This window comes from Rhinolophus hipposideros, assembly GCF_964194185.1.
Source record: "Rhinolophus hipposideros genome assembly, chromosome: 6".
NCBI classification, from domain to species: domain Eukaryota; kingdom Metazoa; phylum Chordata; class Mammalia; order Chiroptera; family Rhinolophidae; genus Rhinolophus; species Rhinolophus hipposideros.
In genome coordinates, this window is record NC_138052.1 from 99699803 (window position 1) to 99717693 (window position 17891).

The window sequence follows — 17891 nt, forward strand, 5'->3', positions numbered from 1 at the left end:
CACATCATGGTGGGTTTACTGGGGTGAGACACCCTAAGCTGAGGGGCATCGGGAATTGATGCAACAGTTGGTTCCAACTTCTGGAAAGAAATGACCTTTTGATTTGTCCTTCCACCAGGGCCCCACACAAAACCCACCAAAGTCACGGTCGACGCGGCCTTGTGGCACGCAGCCTGGATGGCCTCCGCCTCCTGGGGGCAGTGCCTACGCCTAAGGCAGCCGGGCTTCGGGGCCGACATGCCACGCTGTGGCCGGCTCCTCCCTGCCCCACCAGGGCCCCAGCAGTGTCGTCCACACAGACTAGCCCAGGAACCCTCCTTTCGTGAAGTGCTTTTCCTGTCTTCTTTCCTTGCACGGCATGTTCCATGGGGTGGCAGCTAGATGTCTGCGGCTGGGCGAGCTCCTGTGAGCTGGGACCGCAGGGTGGACGGCCAACGGGCGCTGAACGCACAGACCAGGGTTTAGAGGAGGTTGTTGCCCCAGACCTGATAGCACATTTGATGGTTCAAAGCTCCCTTGTATGCTGTGCATGTTCTTGCTTGGGAGCCTGCAATCACCACACAGCCACCCGGTGGGAATGGCCTGAGCCCCAGAGCGGCCGTGGCTTCAGACCTTTGGGGTCCCATCTTTTGAGAAAGCCACCGAAAGCCATCGTTTCCACCAGTTACATGGCCAGTGGCTGGAGCAACTGTGCATCAAGGACTTGAACTCTGCTGAGAATCAGAGTCGGGACAACAATAAAAATGATGTGAACCCAACTGCTCTGGCCAGGCTGCCACCAGCCATGAGCAGCAGCCAGCTCCCGCCCACCTGCGAGCACTGCAGCCAGCGGAGTTCACGACGGCCACGGCATAGTGGGCATGGAGGCCAGTCGGAAATCCTCCACATGGAAAAGACCAGGCTCTGCCCCGCTCCGTCCCCTCAGGCCCCGTCCCCTCAGGCTCCGTCCCCTCAGGCCCCGTCCCCTCAGGCCCCGTCCCCTCAGGCCCTGCTGCCCTGTACCCTGCAGCCCAGGCCTGCAAGCTCTGGAGCTGGTGGTCCCTCCTGCTTCCGGACTCTTTGCACTCTGCCCTCCCAGAGCTCACCCTGGTGAGGTGGGCACATCCCTGCCTCTGCCCCTGCAGCTCCTTGGAGGTGGACAGGGGAGTCTTGTCTGTGGAGCCCTGCTACCTCCCAACCCCGATGCGCTCTCGCCCCTTCCCCTCCCGGCCAATGTCTTGCTGTCACTTCCAGAGGGTCTGGATGCCTGGCTCTGCCTGCTTCTCCACACGCCACTCTCATCACCACTGGAGGCCTCGGCTACACTCAGTGTCCCTCCCCTCCATTCCCACGGCCCCAATGCCATCGTCCTCAATGTCACCCCCACTGCCAGGGCCGTTTTGCTGCCGGAAACGACCTGGCCTCCGCCTCAGTATCCTCGTGTCCTGTCCTGGGTCCCCGCCTGGCTCTCCCTCGCTCTCGGCAGGCCCTGGTTTCCCCCCCGGCACCCCCCCGAGCCTGTGTCTCCAGCTGGCTACTGACCCCTCCCCGCTTCCTTGTCTCCTCACCCAGGTCCTCAGAAGAGCAGTGGGTTTGCTGTCAGTCCCCACATCCCATTCCCTCCTGAGTCCAGGACATTCTGCCCTAACCTCTACTGACTGTCCTCCCTTAGTTCCCAGTGCCAAGTCAGAGGGACAGTTTCCAGCTTCTTCCTGAAAAACTGCTAAAGCAGGAGTGTCCCTAGATGAATCGTTCTCCAGCCCAACCCCCGCCCTCTTCTACCAGCCAGTGGAGACCTCACAGGACCCCTCCCACTCCCAATTCTGTCACCGTGGATCCTGAGACGGCCCCTCCCACCCTATTCCCCACCCTGGCCAGGCTGTCACGCTTCCTGGACTCGTCTACCAGACCCAGCGCTGTCCAGCCTGTCCTGGAACCAAGTCCGTCAGCAAGCTGCCAGAGGACGGCCGCAGGACGTGCAGACTAGACTCACTCAAGGGCAGGGTCCTGGTCAGGCTCCCCGAGGCGGCCCCACACACAGGTGGGCTGGCGCCCGCAGGCCGGCCCCTGGGGAGCACTTTGCCCCCCACACTGTGGGGGCTCAGTGCGGGCGCACCGTCCAGGACTTGTTGAGAGGGCGGGGGGCACGCACTCCGCCATCACACACTCGCCTCAGTGGCTGCAGACGCCTGCGGGGCCCTGGCGTCCCCATCTGAGCCACCTACATGGGCAGGTCCAAGGAAGGCCAGCGGAACTTGACATTGCTCAACTCTGAGTTTCTAGCTTGTTTTTTTGTTTCTAACATCGCTGTAGAATGTCCTAAGATAAAGTCTATACAGGAAGAGATGTGAGACCCTTAGAGACACACAGACTGTAAACAGGGCGATACCTCTAATACCTCTAGATCCAATATATCCAGGACGGTGCGTGCCGAGCCCTCAGGCACGACCTTTCCAGAACAGACCAGAAGGCGAAGGCCGCGAGTGCCACCCAAGTGCTCCCCATGGTCAGAACTTGACGTGTTAGGGGCATCTGGGCACAGCAGTTAGAAAGCCAAACACACCTCACGAGGGGACGAAACTCAGAAGAGCCTTAGCCTTCTGTCACGCCTGGAAGATCTGCCCAGCTGCTCAACGTCAAGGGGACGCTCAGTCCATCAGGAAACTCAAACTACCTCTTCAGGACACCCGGGCTCACTGGCACCTTTGATAATCTGTGCACCACACCAGAATCCAAATTACGATTTTAAAGCACAACTCATCCCAAGTTCATTTCCTTACTGCTGGAAGCTGGGCCCACTGGGTCGCCAGCTGCAGGTAAGGGAGGGGTTAAGAAAAGGGCGCCATCATCTCCCTCGCAGACCCTGGGCCTGGGCTCAGCACACTTCAAAGACCCCCGCACCGCACTGGTTTGAATTAAGCCCCTTTGCTCCCACAAGTGCTCCAGCCCAGGAGAAAGTGCCACCACTCCTGGATTTCATTAGGGGCAATTTTCTTATCTCGTCTTCATCTTACGCTTGATCTCCTGAATGCAATGTGGCAGGCAGTGCGTCTGAGTAACAAGGTGCTCTCTTTAAGGCCACAATGCCCCAGGGGCCCCCCCAAAAGGGGGGAAGCGCAGAAGAAAGGGGAAAACGGATCCTGACCCTTCTTCCCCACTCCGATCGATGCCCAGGGAACCATAAATTGTAAACTTCAAAGTGCTATTTTACATTAAAATCAATAAAAAAAAAACACAAAACCCTGAAACAATTTTCCTTTTCAAAGAAGCTATTTAAGCTTTAAAAGCTCATTTGATATGGTATCATCATGTAGGCACTTGGCAGGAGATTAAAACAGAACGTCAGCAGCAACTTGGAGGGAAAGGTTCGCCTTAAAGACTAGTCTGGGGTGGGGGGATAGGGGAGGGGCGGCCCCCACAAGGTGCCCCGCTACTGCACCCCAGGACAGAGCTCCTGGGGCACCAACACACCACAAGAGCCAAGCCCATCAAAACCCGGCCCCCAAAAATGATTGGAAAGAGAGAACTATCCATTTTTACCACTTCCAAACCGCTTAAGGAAACTTCTGCCTTCTCTGCCTACAACAGAATTGGGCACATGGGGCCCATCGGTCCCCAGTGGCACCGACATTCACTGGGCCACGTTCACGCCTCTCACGGTGGCATGTAGACAGTTTATTTCCGCCTAAGAGGGGCGGTTCTCAGGTGGGAGGTGACAAAGTGACCGCCGAGTGGCTGTTCCACACATAGGCAGTGACACCCCAGGTGGGGACACTGCATGGACTCAGGCTTCATGAGCTAATGTTTCACTGTGTACACTAGCAACTTTTCAGATGCTGTGCTTGTTTTGTGGAGTCCTTCTCCCCTAAATTAGGCAGGACAATTATCAAAATTCCATTCTACCTGATTGAGTGAGAAGAAACATCAAAGTGAACCAGGGAGGTCAGAGGAAAAAGTGACTCGGGGCAGTCAGGGGAGGCCCGCTAAGGAGCTGACTGACTCCTGTCTCCACTGACCACTTTTAATGTTTGAGCCGCAGACCTAAGGCCTTTACATCACCAGACACGGTAAGCATATGATGTTGGGAGGAGGACCCCGTTCTGACACTAATAATGAGCAGATTCTGCGTGGGGTCACGTGACCGGTCCAGGGTCTCAGCAGAGCTCGAGGCAGAATCCTCAGCAAAACCTTTACAGATGTGTCCTTTTGTGGAATCTCACCCTCCACAGACACACATACACACACTCACTCTGCAGACACGCCTACGTGCACACACATGTGCACACGCCAAAAGACACAGGCATCGTGTGCTCACATGTGTGCGCACGCACACGTCCCCCCCCCCACCTGTCCGTAGGCGCTGTTTAGATAAAGCGAGACGACAAGAGCAAGAGTCAGACAGGTGCTCAGAACAGCCTCTGGGAACGTCAGGGCTCTAACTGCTGGTATTTTCTGACAAACACTGAGAACACAGCTCGTCCCCCACGAGGGCCCCAGGCCCTGCCCTGGAGCCGCCCATCACCCCAGGGCAGGAGGAAGCCACCACGTAAAATAAGGAGGACACCTAGAGGTGGGCATTCAGCTCTGATGGCAGCAATTACTTCAGTCTGGCCCAGATCAAAGAAGAAGCCACCATTTGATGACAAAAGCAAACACTGAATGAAAAAAAAAAATCACCCCGCAGCTATAGTCCAATGGCAGGAGTAATTTGAAGGAAGTGGGATGAATAGGAGCTTCACCAGTACAGGAGGAATGTTTGTTTCTGTTTCCCAGCCCAGCACACAAGCTTGGCTGGAAGCAAGATGCGGAGACTGTCCCATCTTTCGGGTCTGAGCACCCACTTGGTGCTAACAGAACACCCGACACCCTGCAGGGACTCCTGCCTCGTCTGTTGCGTTCTGACCATCCGGACCCCAGGTAACGCACCCACAGGGGCACTGCAGACAGAGGTCAGAACACAGCCTCACGGCTCCACCTTCACCTTGTAGAGGGACTGAGGCAGCTCCCGGGCCCAGAGTGCAGTGACACAAATGTCCATCTCAGCAAGGGGCTCCCTGAGGACACTGGAGGGCCCTCCACGAGAGGGGTCTGGTGTGTTCACGAAGAAAGATGGGGGTCAAAGAGAAACAGTCAGAGCAAACACGAGTGGGGACACCGGGACGCTTACCTGAAGGCTGCCAAGTACTCGGCGTCTCCCATTGGGGGGTCGAGGCCACCGGTGAAAGCCATGTTCACGTTGAAACCCACGCCCGGCCCTGTGCCCACCTGTGTGGAGGAGACACACGCGTCACACGCCCTGGGCTGAGACCTCTGTGATAAGAACACCTGACTCGGCGGCCCTGCCCCTCACTGGTGTGTCATGGCCCCCAGAGCCCCTGACGCGCTAACTTAGACAACGGAGCCCCTTCAGAGAACACAGGGCTCCCGTCCACCTAGCCTGTGGGGGCCACCCTTCTCCCTGGCCCAGCAGCGTCTGAGGACGTGTGGCTCTGGGCTGAGTGACAGATGCCAGAAGAGGGCACCAGGAAATGCCTGTAGGTGAGGCTGCCCTTTCTAACCTCCTTCTAGGAAGGAGGACCCAGAGGCAGAAGACCTTTCCCGAGGGTGGGATCCCCAGCGTTGGGGCCTCTGGGCTCACAGTGGGTGAGGCTTTGCCAGGGTACTGAGGGTCACGAGGGCTCCTCGTCTGCCGTTCCCGGGGCACCACAGGTCAGAGGACGGGACAGAGACCCTGCCCAAGGGTCAGACAAGAGGTGCGACCTGCACAAGCAGCCTTTCCTAAAGGATGGCGGGCATCTGTGCCAACTCGCTCAGAAACGCTCTCGTCTGCCCAGATCAGGGCCAGAGGTGATCTTGTGTCTCCCATTTGTACTTCAGGCAAAATCAAGCCGTTGTGCACACATGAGATGGAATTCAGGCCGACGTCTGCCTGACATCACCTGGGTGTCTGTGAGCGGGGTGCCCTCGCTTCTGCCTGTACAGGGGTCGGTCAGCTGCCTTGTCACCTGGGGAACGGCCCAGCCCTGACCTCCTGCAGAGCCCTACGCACTGGGAGGCCCCACCTACCTCGTCAGGTGCCCCGCTGCCTGGGAAGAAGTTGCCGTCATCGTAGCGGTGCAGTGAGATGTACAGGATACTTGGGTCACTGTAGAAGGCCTGCTGGGTCCCATTCCCATGGTGCACGTCCTGGGAGAGCAGAGACAGCCGAGTCAGCACCAGGAGGGACCAGGACGTCCTCGGGCTCACAATCACTGAGTGCCCCAGCCCGGCTGGCAGATGGCGGCGGGGGGCGGGGGGACAGGTCACAGGGGCTGAGGGACTGGAAGGAGGCGGCCCGTGAGGGCCACCAGGGTGGGCACCCGCTGCAGCGTCCATCACCTTGGACACGTTAGGAAGCTTGTCTCGTTTATGAACATAACCTGTGCTCTTTAGAGAAAACGTGGACGGGCCGCTATAAACAGGAGTCGTAAGAACCAAACGTGGTCCCACCCACTAGAAAGCCACATTGCCCTGAAGGTAAAAGGCAAGGTGTGCACCCCGGGTTCTGATGTGACAGCAGGTGCATTGGGAGGGAGGCAGCGCCCTGATGGCTGCAGGTGCCACAGACATGCCCACGTGGTGGACGAGGTGCCCAGCGATGACAAATCGAGGTGCGTGTCTCTGTACGACGCGAGTCGCGTAAGTGGCACTGAGTTATTCCCTTAGGAGGAGTGAGGGGGGCTCAGCAGGCAGGGGTGCTGGGACCTCGCAGCTGTCATCAAGCCCCCCAGGTCTCCAGGCCTCAGCCACCTCAGGGCCCTGCGACCCCGTGACCAGCGCCCACAGCCCGGGTCTTGCTGAGGCTCCCAGGGTTTGCTTTTTTTCTTTTCCCAAACTGAGAAGGACTTTGCATTACAAATGAGGCTCACACTTGATGTACCTGCTTTTTTGTTACTTAAAAAAATTATGAAATAAATCATAAATATTAATGGCAAAGAGAATTCCCCCTCCCCCCAATACACAGCTTAAAGGAGAAAGAAAACGAATACCTTGCATAGCCACCTCCTAAGGAACCTGGGGACCGACCTGTGGAGCTCGGATATTATCCAGAGTTTACCCTTTCAGGGCACAGAACTGTGAGAAATGGCACTTCCCACAGGAAAATGGAGAGGGAGGCTTAACTAGCCCAAACTGGGTCACCCAGGCAGGAAGGGCGTTCTTGTCAGAGTGACAGCCCAGCAAAGCTCACACACACCCAGGGCGGGAAGTGGGGAGGCCACGCCCTCTCCTCCCAGCCTGCCTCCCGGCTTTGCCAAGGACGCCCCAAGCACTGGCACACCCTAGACCTTTCAGGAACCCGGTACTGGCAGGATCGGCTGATTGAGGCTGGGAAACAGACTCGTACCAGGTTTGGGTTCTCACTTTCCTCACCTTTGAGGTAGTTTCCAGAAAGCCAGGGCCCCAGACCCCAATGTTGTGGAGGCAGAAACGCCGCCTCCCCGTCTGCCCAGGACGCTGTGTGCCTGGGGACGGGGCTGCCGGCTTACCCAGTCCACGATCAGCGTCTTGCTCACGTTCAGCCTCTGCTGGAGAAGCTTGGCGGCAATGGCCACAGAATTGAAGTAGCAGAAGCCCCTGCAGGAGGAACAGAGGGAAAATAAGGCTTTGGATCAGTTTTTGCACAACTTACAATGGAACCATCCGGAGTCCGAGAGTCTCAGTGGATCTGGAGAATGCAGCTTCCAGCCAAACTGTTTAGAAACCTTAACTGAGGCTTCTGACAGACAGAATCTGTCTACACTCCTGCAAGCAGACTGCAGAGCTGCCCTGGTAAGAAAACCCACTCCACGTGGTGCCAACGTCCCCTCTTACTGGTGTCTCAGAGACACGATGGGCCACAGGACACAGAAGTGACCTGTTTTAGCTGCTTCTGCCTGTCTTTCCACATCCTGAGACATTATGACAATGATATGGAGTCACCCCACTGACTAACCGCAGTTCTAGTGTTCCTCAAGAGAGTGAGAAAAGCTAACAAAGTGCCTCGAGTCCAAGACTCGTCTCAATCGAAGCCTGCCTCAGCTCGGGGGATTCTTGCGAAGGCAGGCTTCGATTGAGACGAGTCTTGGACTTGAGTGAATCCCCTGAGCTGAGGCCTGGCTGTGTTGTCCCTGGAATCCAGGCTAGTCCGGAAGCCCGCAGCCCCGGGCGCTGGGCTGAGCTGAGCTGGACCAGCCACTGCTCGTTCCCCCCACCAGAAGAATGTCGGTGGAAACAGTCCTCCTCAGCCCCGTGGTCATTCGGGTTTACTACTCAGAAGATCCAACAACTCAAGTTCAACCTAGAAAAGTAACTTCCAAGAAATGAAGGCCTGCTCCCGTCAGGCGAGTGCGTGTCAGGGGTTTGGGGTAACCGAAGGCTTCTCGGGGAAGGCTGGCAAGACCCCAGCCCCATCCACGCTCGGTGGTGGCATCACTTCTTCCTACACGAGGAGGACTCCTGAACATGCTCTGATGCCCCACTTCCGGATGGAGCAATGGCGGACTCCCTCCCAGCAGCCAAAGTGCTCAGTGCACAGCTGCTGGGAACCCCACTGCGTGTGGCTTTCCCCAGGTGAGTCTGCACCTATCACTCCTTCTCCACCCATGATGCATGCTCGGGTGTGTGCAATCAGAGAAAGCCAGACCCAACACAGAAACCAGGTAGCTGGCTGCGTGGTCGCGACCTGGCACGTCAGCCTCATTAGTGACAAACTGTAAGCAGGTCACCTAAAAGGCCACACTCAGAACGACCTTGAACGATGATGTGCCACATGAACTGGTTCTGCTGTGACGTAAGTTTCCCCTCCCATTTTTTTGCAACGGACATAACAACTAGAAGATAGCTCTAGACTAACTCCTGTAGACTTCTTTCCCTACGCGCATTCGCCAATTCTCTCTCCATCATTACCCACCAGTGAAGTCGACCTGTGTGCTCTAGAGGCACGTTTCGTCACCATGCTCAATCGGGCACACTCGGAGACAGCACACGTGCGTGGCACACGTCACAGGAGGGCTGGGACCTGGCAAACCAGTTCGTCCTTTTCATGTGAGTGCCGGCCCAGCCCTTCAAGGAGTCAGGAACCGGCACCTCCCATGCCCACGGGAGAGCGTGTGTCTACTTACATGGGCGTGCTCTCCTCCGCGTGATGTCCGGGAGGGCGGACCACGGCAAAGCCATTCTACATGGGAACCAAACAGGTGGGAGAAACGGGTGAAAGATCAGTGAGAAAATCGTCACAGACTGAACTGCCAGCAGGTTCAGAGGAAAGGTGAGGACATGGTTTCATACAGCATCCCGGGGCACAGACATGGGACCGAATAAAGGAATGCCGGGAAGCACTGCAAAGATGGCTGGGCCCCTTCTCTTAAAGAGACCAAACGGCCATCGCAGTTACTGCCTAACTGTCTACCTTGGACGGCCTGCTGGCAGGGCTTGGTGCCTCTAGCTCGGGAGTCTGGGGGAGAGTGGAGGACTCACTCCTGATCCACCTGATCCGCATAGGTCCCCAGGAAGCAACTTGCCCGGGACCCGGAATGCAGCCAAGATGGAAGGGCTGTGGCTGCGGAGCCGACATCGTGCCCCAATCTGACCTTAACATGCAGGTCTGTTGCCACTACAGTTCAGTTTCCACAGGAGTGGACGACACATCAGCCCCGGGAAGAAATGTCTCCGAGGTTGGAGGGGAGTGGCAGGTAGCTCCACCTTCCGTTAGGACCTGAGTCACTTAGACTTGAAAGAACCGTGTTAAAAGAGCTCCAGCTGCTGTCGTAAAAGTGTTCTCCCTGAGCATCTCACAGTCACCAGCAACAGGAAGCTGTAACAGCCCTACGGGCCAGCTGACCACCGTGATCAGGCTGCGGGCAGTGGTGTGCAGCCTGCTGCGGGGCTGGGGGACAGGGCGACACAGCTGGGGGAGCCCGCACCCTTTGGGGCCTCCTGTCATCATCCTAAGGCTCTGTTCACCCTCTCCACTGCGGGCACACAGGCACCGAGGAGACAGCCCTGAGAAGCGCGGGCACCCAGTGTGGCTTCCACGCTTGCAGGAAGGAGGCTCCACTTACGAGCGTCCTTGATGAAGCAGTGAAACTGGTCAGTTTCATTAAACCCCTTTTGGCCTCCCATGTGAAAAACGGGAAGGCCGCGTAAGCAGGCGGCCAGTGAGCACGGTGAGGACGGGCCCCTTTCGTCAAGGAGCCCATCTTCCTCGAAACGACTGCCAGCCAAACTGTTGTTCCAACTTGGGTATATCAAAAGCCCTTCTCAGAAATGAACAGTGAACCTGTCACCTCATGGAAAACAGCAGACAGCAGTCGCTGTCCATGGAGAGATGGGAGCTTGCAAGGGAAAATGAAACGTCGTGCTCTTCCTTGTATTCAGAAAACCTTCCAGGTGCCACTGAGTGGTGACATCACGGGTTCAAAGCTCAGTGGACTTCTGGATACTGTATGACAAAATGTGTCAAGATCTGGAGGACCTACATAATGCAACGAGCCCTTATTCCCAAGTCACCAGTGTTCCAGAAGTTGCGTGGGGCTGACGGGGGTTCACGTAATGGAGAAGGAAAAGCTCACTGATACTGTTTCAGGCCCCACACTGCAACTCATCTTCCAAGAATTTCCACTTGCTAAATTTTGGTGCCACGTCAAAGAGGAACGTCCATGACTATCTGAAACCCTCTTTTTCGGGAGGCATCCTGGGCGAGGCCAGATCTCCCTCCTGTACTTCAACTAACATAGCACGTGGCCAAAGACCCATGGAAACAGCTACGAGAACCCAGGTGGCCTGCCGTTTGCAAATTAATAAATATTTTTAAAGTTCCTCGGTTTTAATCTCTAACATGATCCCTGCTGATGCCTTACTCATATGCAAAAGTTTTTCGGGGGCTTCGACAATTTTTACCAGTGACAAGTGACCTGAAGATGTGTATCTTTGAGAATCACTGTTAATTATGCCTGGATGGGGGCCTTCCCCTCCCACTGCCACCCTGGGCCTGTCTAGAGGGAAAATTGCGGTGGTTGTCCCGACCCCGGGAAATCTGCTGGCATGCTTCCTTCTGGGAGCCCATCTGTGCCGGGCCTTGCTGACCTTCAGCTCTCCTGTGGCGACCTTGAAGACAAGCTCCACCACGCAGCCCACGGCCAGGCGGGCCGCCCCCGACGAGTGCACCTCGTTCCATATGGTGTCACTGTCCACCTGTGGAGACAACACGCAGCAGTGAGCTCTCCACCCGCCGGCTCTGCTCTCACACCCGCAGCAGAGCCTCCAGCTCTTCTCTAATTCCAGGACATACCGTGCTTTTTTAAAAAAGGACACGCCAAAACATACCAATAGGAATAGAATGCACCAAAAATAACGTGCCCGTGTTTTTGCCCCTTTTGGAGGTGTCATTTCTTTTCTCAACTGACCCAACACGCGTGAACCTAAGAGTAATGATGTCACGGCTACCTAGTCAGCTCCTTTTTTCGATGGCAACTGGAGTTATACTAACAATTAGCAAAATAAAATGGAAGCAGTGTTGGAATTAGGGGTCTCTCCAGATTATGACTTTCTTTAGTGCTGAATTTAACTGGAAGCACCAAATGCCTGGTAAGAGAAGCCACACAGGAACGGGGCATGGGATGGGTGGGGGGGTGAGGGGTCCCAGGGACTCCGGGAATATCCCAGGGGACCGCTCACCACGTACCCATTAGCTGTTCCACGTCAAACAAAAATGCCTGTGGCACAAACGTGTCAGGTAGTTTCTGCTTATACATTAGGCATACCAGATTTTTAACTTAAACCCTGGCTAGCGTGGGCCAAGAAGAACACGGAGACTTTGGCTGCCGGCTGTACAAAGCACAGGTCTCCTCGGGGCCCAGGAGGAAGCATGCAGCCCCCTGGGTGCCAGTTCCAGGGCACCCAGGCGGCTGTCCCCAGGTGAAGGGAAACTGGTGACTTGGTCACACACACTGGGTACTGTGCCCTGCTTGGAGATGCACCAGCCTAGTGACGGTTCTGAGAAGCTGTACACTAAGTATCTGCAAGCCAACTGAGGACACTCCTTTCCAAAGTCACCTCCTCCGAGGGCCACCGCTGTGGGCTCTGGACACGGAGGTAACGCTGCCAGACCCCACCTGACCGCCCCGCTCAGGTATGTCCAGGTGCGCCCAGGCTCCTGCCCACCTGACAGACACTGAGGATCATGTGGTGGGGGGAGACTTCTTTCAATGAAGTCTGAAGCTTTATCTTCAAAGCAAGGTGATTTAACATACGTTTACGAGGGTTCGAGCCATTTCCCGACGAGTGTTGTTCCGTGAGGGTTATTCTTTGCAATGGCCAACCTCGCTGTTCTTTAATAGTTTCCAAATGTCAAAGGAATGCCCTGCGCCCCACCGACCCCTGCACAGACTGCTGCGGGGCTGGAAACAGGGCCCTGTGCACGGCTCGAATGCCACCAGCTGCCTTCCAGGAGGGGGGGCCAGCCCTGAGGCTGCATCCCTGAGGACCGAAGGCCGTTTGGGGAAAATCACTCAGATTCTCTTCTAAATGCAATGATTTGGGTTTTAGGGCCAAGGAACCAGGGAGGGAAAATGCACTGGCTCTCCGTGTGCTTTTAAGGGTCTTTGTGGTCTTCTCTCCTGCCCACCCAGGGTCCTATAACATCCTGCCGAGAGTGAGGGACAGGCCCCCAGCCCCATCGTGGGAGCCCAGGCTGCCACTGTCCCCAGAGAACCTAACAAGACCTTCCACTGCTTCAGGGCCTGAGTCCTTTAGCGGCTGGCCACCAGCTCCTGCTGGACCAGCCTGGGATGGTCGGCTTGGAGCCGAGTTCCAGCAACACAAGAGTCCAGGGAGGGAACGTGGCTCGGACAGGGCAGCACTGCCGGAGGCGGCCCTGCTTGGGGCAAGGCGGTAGTGTGATCACTACGCAGGAACACGACCTCAGGGAGGGGCGCATGGTCCTCTCCACACCGTCCTACAGTGAGAACAGAGGAGGGGCCACTTCTGACAGAGAGCGAAGTGGTCACTCCTGGGCTCTCCATGGGCGTGGGCACAGCACCCAGAGCCGGGAGGCAGGGCTGGGCCAGGGTGGGGCTGGCAAGGGTTCCCTGCACCTTCACTCAGGGGAACCTATCCCCGTCAGGTGAGCAGAGCAGTTTATTTGGCTTGAAATATGGTCAAACTATTAAAGCCTCTATGTAACCTGGTGAAGGAAGAATGGCTTCCACAACCTAAATGTCATTTAAAGTAAGTTTCAGAAGGTGGAGCCTCTGCCACTGCTTCAGGAGGCCCCGGGGGGGTGGGGGGGCCCCTGGTGCCGGGAGGGCGTCCAGCCGGGGGCTGCGGCTGCCCCAGCGACAACTCCCCTCCGGGACCCCACCCTTCTGTCTGAGGGAGCATCATCGGAAACTGGCCCAGAGGTCAAAGGCCAGACACCTGTGGTTCAACTTCCTGCTAGTGACCCCACAGGCGCCCCGCTCAGAGGCTTCTGTGCCTGGGTGCAGGTGGGTGTGGCCCCGCCTCCGGACAGGCTCTGGGCTCGCACTCCGGACGGAGGGCCTACCTGGCTGGGCCACAGCTCCCACTTGGCCTGCCTTTGCAAATGACAAATGCTGCTGCATGCAGCTGGCTGCAGGGCAGTGCTGGGAATCCAAAGCTTTTCAAGTCTGGCCAAAACGTTCCCCAAGTGAAGAGACTGCAGCCTCCTTACAATACAGAACAAAAAGGCTCTGGGAGGCAGGAGAGCTCGGTGGTGGCTGAATAAATGCCACCGATTCCCTTTCTGACGGGGTAATTTTCAAAGCAGTGATTTTTGTAGACTCAGGAAGAAAACAATTTTGTTTCATTTCCATAACAGAATCCAGACCTGGGGCCTCACCCGCGATCTGTAATTACGCACACAGCCTGCCGCTGTGCAGTGTTAGCCGATGTGGCTTTGTTGTCCCCGCGGTCTGTCGGACCCGCGACGGCTGCAGCATCCCCATGGCCACCGGACTGCCATGGCCAGCAGGTCAGCCGGGAAGGGGCCCGGCTGCCCCTTCCAACTGCAGCCCTGTTCTCACCCCCCGTCCCTCGTCCGAGCGTGGGAGCAGGGAGCCCCTTCCAACTGGGATAAGGGGACCTGGCCTCTGCTGATGCCGGGCCCACTGAGTCCCCACAGGCCAGCGCCCACATCAGGCTCAGGAAAGGCCATGTTAAAGACGCCGGTCCCCCTACGTGTCCACCTGGCCGGTCCCCCGACGTGTCCACCTGGCCGGATCTGCTTAGAAGCATTGTTGCTTCTGGAGAAGTGAGCACAACCCAGCCGGTAGCTTGGTGACTTCACAGGCTCCACACAGTGCCACCTGGGCCTGGGTTTGGCCATGGGGACAGCTCAGTACACCCCCAGCAAGTGATGTGTTCACAGCCTGAGTCGGATGAGCAGATAGTTCCTCTGCCACTAGGACACCAGCCCACACACTGGGTCCTGTTTCCACAGCGAGCGGTGTGTGCCAGACGACCCTCCCCAAGGAAGGTGCCCGAGTCCAGCCATCAAACGCTTATAGGCTCACAGGCCTTTGAAGCCACACATGTGAGTGCTGGGGCAGCCCCACCGCCGGACCGCTTATGGAAAACACCTGGCAGCAATTACCCACTCTGCGGAAAGAGCTCTGCGACCACTGGGACCCCGAGAACAAACAGGACATTATTTACACATTAAAGAAATACTTACCCCAACACCACCACAGGGCAGCCTGACAAACACAGACGTTAGCGAACCTGCGGGGAGAAGGAAAGCCAAGGTCAGAGGGCCAAGGTCACAGGGGGCCGGGACTGTGCTGTGCACCCTGGAAATGCCGCGGGGTCCTGATGCGGTCTGGCACTTTAGATCACACACGATACGCCCACAAGTGAGGGGCAAACCGCATTACCCATACAGCCTGCTGAGGGGTGGCGTCTGTGGGCAGTGGGTCCTGGGCTCGCGGGGCACAGCCTCTGTAGAGCTGGCATTCATGGCCACAGCCCACTCGCGGCGGGGAGGCTCACGGGTCCTGCCCTCGGGGAGCAGCAAATGGTCCTAGGTGACCGCTGCAGCTGACCCTGGCTGCTCCTCCTCACTGCTGACTGTCCTGCCACACAGGACCACGGAGCTGGGGACAGAGAGTTTCTTCCCAATCATCCCAGTGTTGGAGCCCGTGATTCAGAAGTGTTGTGTGTGTGAATGAGTGAAAGAGGGCTCTGTAGACTAGATTTTTTACTTCTGAAATTATAGCCAGTAATGTCTACACTAAAAGCATACATCATCTGTGTATTTTGATTTTGCTCATTACCCAACAAGCAGAAAGCAACGTGGTAATAAAAAAGGCAGGAAGGGTACCACGTGTTCACACACTCACTCCCACTGGGTGGGCAGGAGGGCGTGGGGTTCTAAACAGCAAAGCCCTTCTTGTGACAGTCCCTGAGACGTCCACAGCTGAGGTCCTGCTCCAGCGTGTCCCACGCTGCCCTCGACGGTGTGGGGCCACCGTCACCCAGGCAGGCCACAGACCTTTTGGCAGATGCACTGAGGAGCAGCGTGCTTCTCCAGTCCCGTGAGCGGTGGTTGGGATGGTGATGGGTGTGAGGGAGGTGCTGCCCTTCTCCTGCAGTGTCTACGGACCCCACACGGCTGTGAGCACAGGGCTCTCCTAGGACCCTTCACCTCAGCGCTGCTAGGAAGTCACTCATGCGGGGCCCTGCAGCCCTGGCCCCACGCCTCAGCCATCAGACCACGACCTTTCCAGGTCGCTGCTATCAGAAGACGGCCCCCTGCCATGACTTCCAGGAACACCTAGGGTGGTGACCGACCAGCCCTCTCAAGCTTAGAAATTTGTGGGTTCAATTAAAAGGGGAAGGGAACTCACACAGCGCTGTTGAAACTAACTGGGTGACATTAACATCTGAGCTAATCACCAACCATCACTGTCTGGGCTCCTCAGACGTTGGTGCTGAAGTTGTCGCTTAGTACAATCAGCAGAAATTTGAAAGCAGATCTCAAGGAAACTGACTAGGTTTCCTCATAGCGACACGAACAGGTGTTAAAACACGAAGTTTAGCAGAAGAGAAAAAGGAAATGGAAGGACTTATAACATCACTGATGTAAATTAAACACACACACAGTGACAGATGTTTGGCGACAACATACTCAGCCAACGAAGTAAACATTGAACAGAAAGAGGAACGGGATAAGAAGAGGACGGAGCGTTTCACAAAGAAACAGACGGGAGGGAGCTTCAGGGGATGATGACTGAGGCTCCAGCACCGACCAGGGAGCGGCGAGGGACGACGGATCCATCGCAGGGCAGCGCCCCCCCTCCGGCACCCACGGCCTGCTCCTCCCTGAGGACCCCACATTCCGACTTCTTGCTCTCTTTTCTGACTGTCTGCCCTGACCCGAGTTCAGACGACCTTAGAAACCCAGTCCAGCCCAGTGGTGACCTGGAGCCCTCCCCCACCCATGACGTGGAGCTGGGCCCCCAGGTTACTCCCATCCTGCACCCCTGAATCCCGCAGGCCTGGAAGACTGAAGTACAGAAAGGCTCCTGGTGGGGGGTGGGTCTGACGTGGGAGCAGGGGCGGTCAGGGCAGGGCAGTCAGAGCCTTCGCCACTGCGGACAGCGGGTGGCAACATGCTGCAGTGTCCAGGGAACGAGCCCATCTGACGCTGCCGGGACTGGGAGGCCGCTCAGCCAATTCCCAGGAGCGCCGGAGTCGGGGGTGCTGGCTCCACGCCCTGGCAGCAGCTGGGACCACGGGACGGGCCCACAGGCTCTGCCCCCACGAGTGAGAACATCCTAAGCAGCTGAGGCTCCACGCCGGAAGGAGGGACATTTCCTAGAGGATCCAGGAGACTCCGGGGCACTCTGCCCATCACCTGCGCGGCCTCTTCTGCACGTGGCCGCCTGGCTCAGCGACTCCCGCTGAGGCCACTTACCCTCTCCCTACTGTCTCCACTGTCCTCGTCCCTGCAGGCCCCTTTCCCCTGCGCCCTCAGCTGGCACCGTTCCCAGAGTGCAACAATCTGCTCCACAGCCCTGGCCTCTATCCCTCCATGAGCCACGCATCTGCCCAGAGCCCTCGTCCCCTTCCTCGGAGCCAGACTTCCCTGCCCTGCGCCCAAGTCCCTCTCCATGACTGCCGGGGTGAGCAGCCTGGACACCCTGAACACCTGCTCACAGCTCAGAGACACAGCTGCCCTTTGTGGGGTGAGTGGAGGAATCACACACACGGAAAGGTCCCTACGACAAAGGTGTACCCTGTACATTGCAGACACCCTGCAATCGAGGGACAGAGCACTCCAGCCTGCACCCTCCTCCTGCTCCTGGCCAGTTGCCCCCACACTTTTCCTTAGGGTTCAGCCAGGATGAGAGGAAGCCAGAGACGACCCTGGGCAGGCCCCAAAGCATCCTGGTCCAGCAATACGGAGGTCCAGTGGCATCTGACTTCTTGGTGGAGACAGGCTGATAGGTGGGCTCTCACCCACACTGCTCCACCCAGTGTTCTGGACGCTTCTATGGCTGCGTCCTGGACTGCTCTACCATCCTATGGAGCTGGCCCCTGTAATTGCAATGGCCTCAATGTTTGTGCCCCAAATTCCCGTTGGAATCCTATGCCCACTGTCATGCTGGTCGGAGGCAGGGCCTTTGGGAGGTGACCGGGTCACGAGGACAGAGCCCTCACGATGGGCTCTGTGCCTTATATGGGACCCACAGAGCTCCCTCGTCCCCTCCCTCTGCCATGGAGGACACAGCGAGAAGATGGCCAATGATGAACCAGGAAGAGGCCGGCCCTCACCGACCATGCAGGAATGCTGACCTTGGACTTCCAACTTCCAGAACTGGGAGAATAAATTCTTGCAGTTGACAAGGCCCCAGTCTGTGTTGCTCTGAGAAGGT

General features: G+C 57.1%; 1 protein-coding gene across 6 annotated transcripts in view; it reads right to left on the reverse strand.

Annotated features, from left to right (window-relative positions):
* Nucleotides 1-17891, reverse strand: part of HDAC4 (histone deacetylase 4) — a gene marked incomplete at its 5' end in the record, with an annotated part of 265863 nt that overhangs the window by 19067 nt on the left and 228905 nt on the right. For all 6 annotated transcript variants that reach the window (XM_081052346.1, XM_081052344.1, XM_081052342.1 and 3 more), the window contains 6 exons: nucleotides 5147-5244; nucleotides 6046-6165; nucleotides 7506-7593; nucleotides 9120-9175; nucleotides 11083-11190; nucleotides 14690-14736. In XM_081052346.1, coding sequence (XP_080908472.1) covers nucleotides 5147-5244; nucleotides 6046-6165; nucleotides 7506-7593; nucleotides 9120-9175; nucleotides 11083-11190; nucleotides 14690-14736 — 517 coding nt within the window. The remainder of the gene's footprint in view (nucleotides 1-5146; nucleotides 5245-6045; nucleotides 6166-7505; nucleotides 7594-9119; nucleotides 9176-11082; nucleotides 11191-14689; nucleotides 14737-17891) is intronic.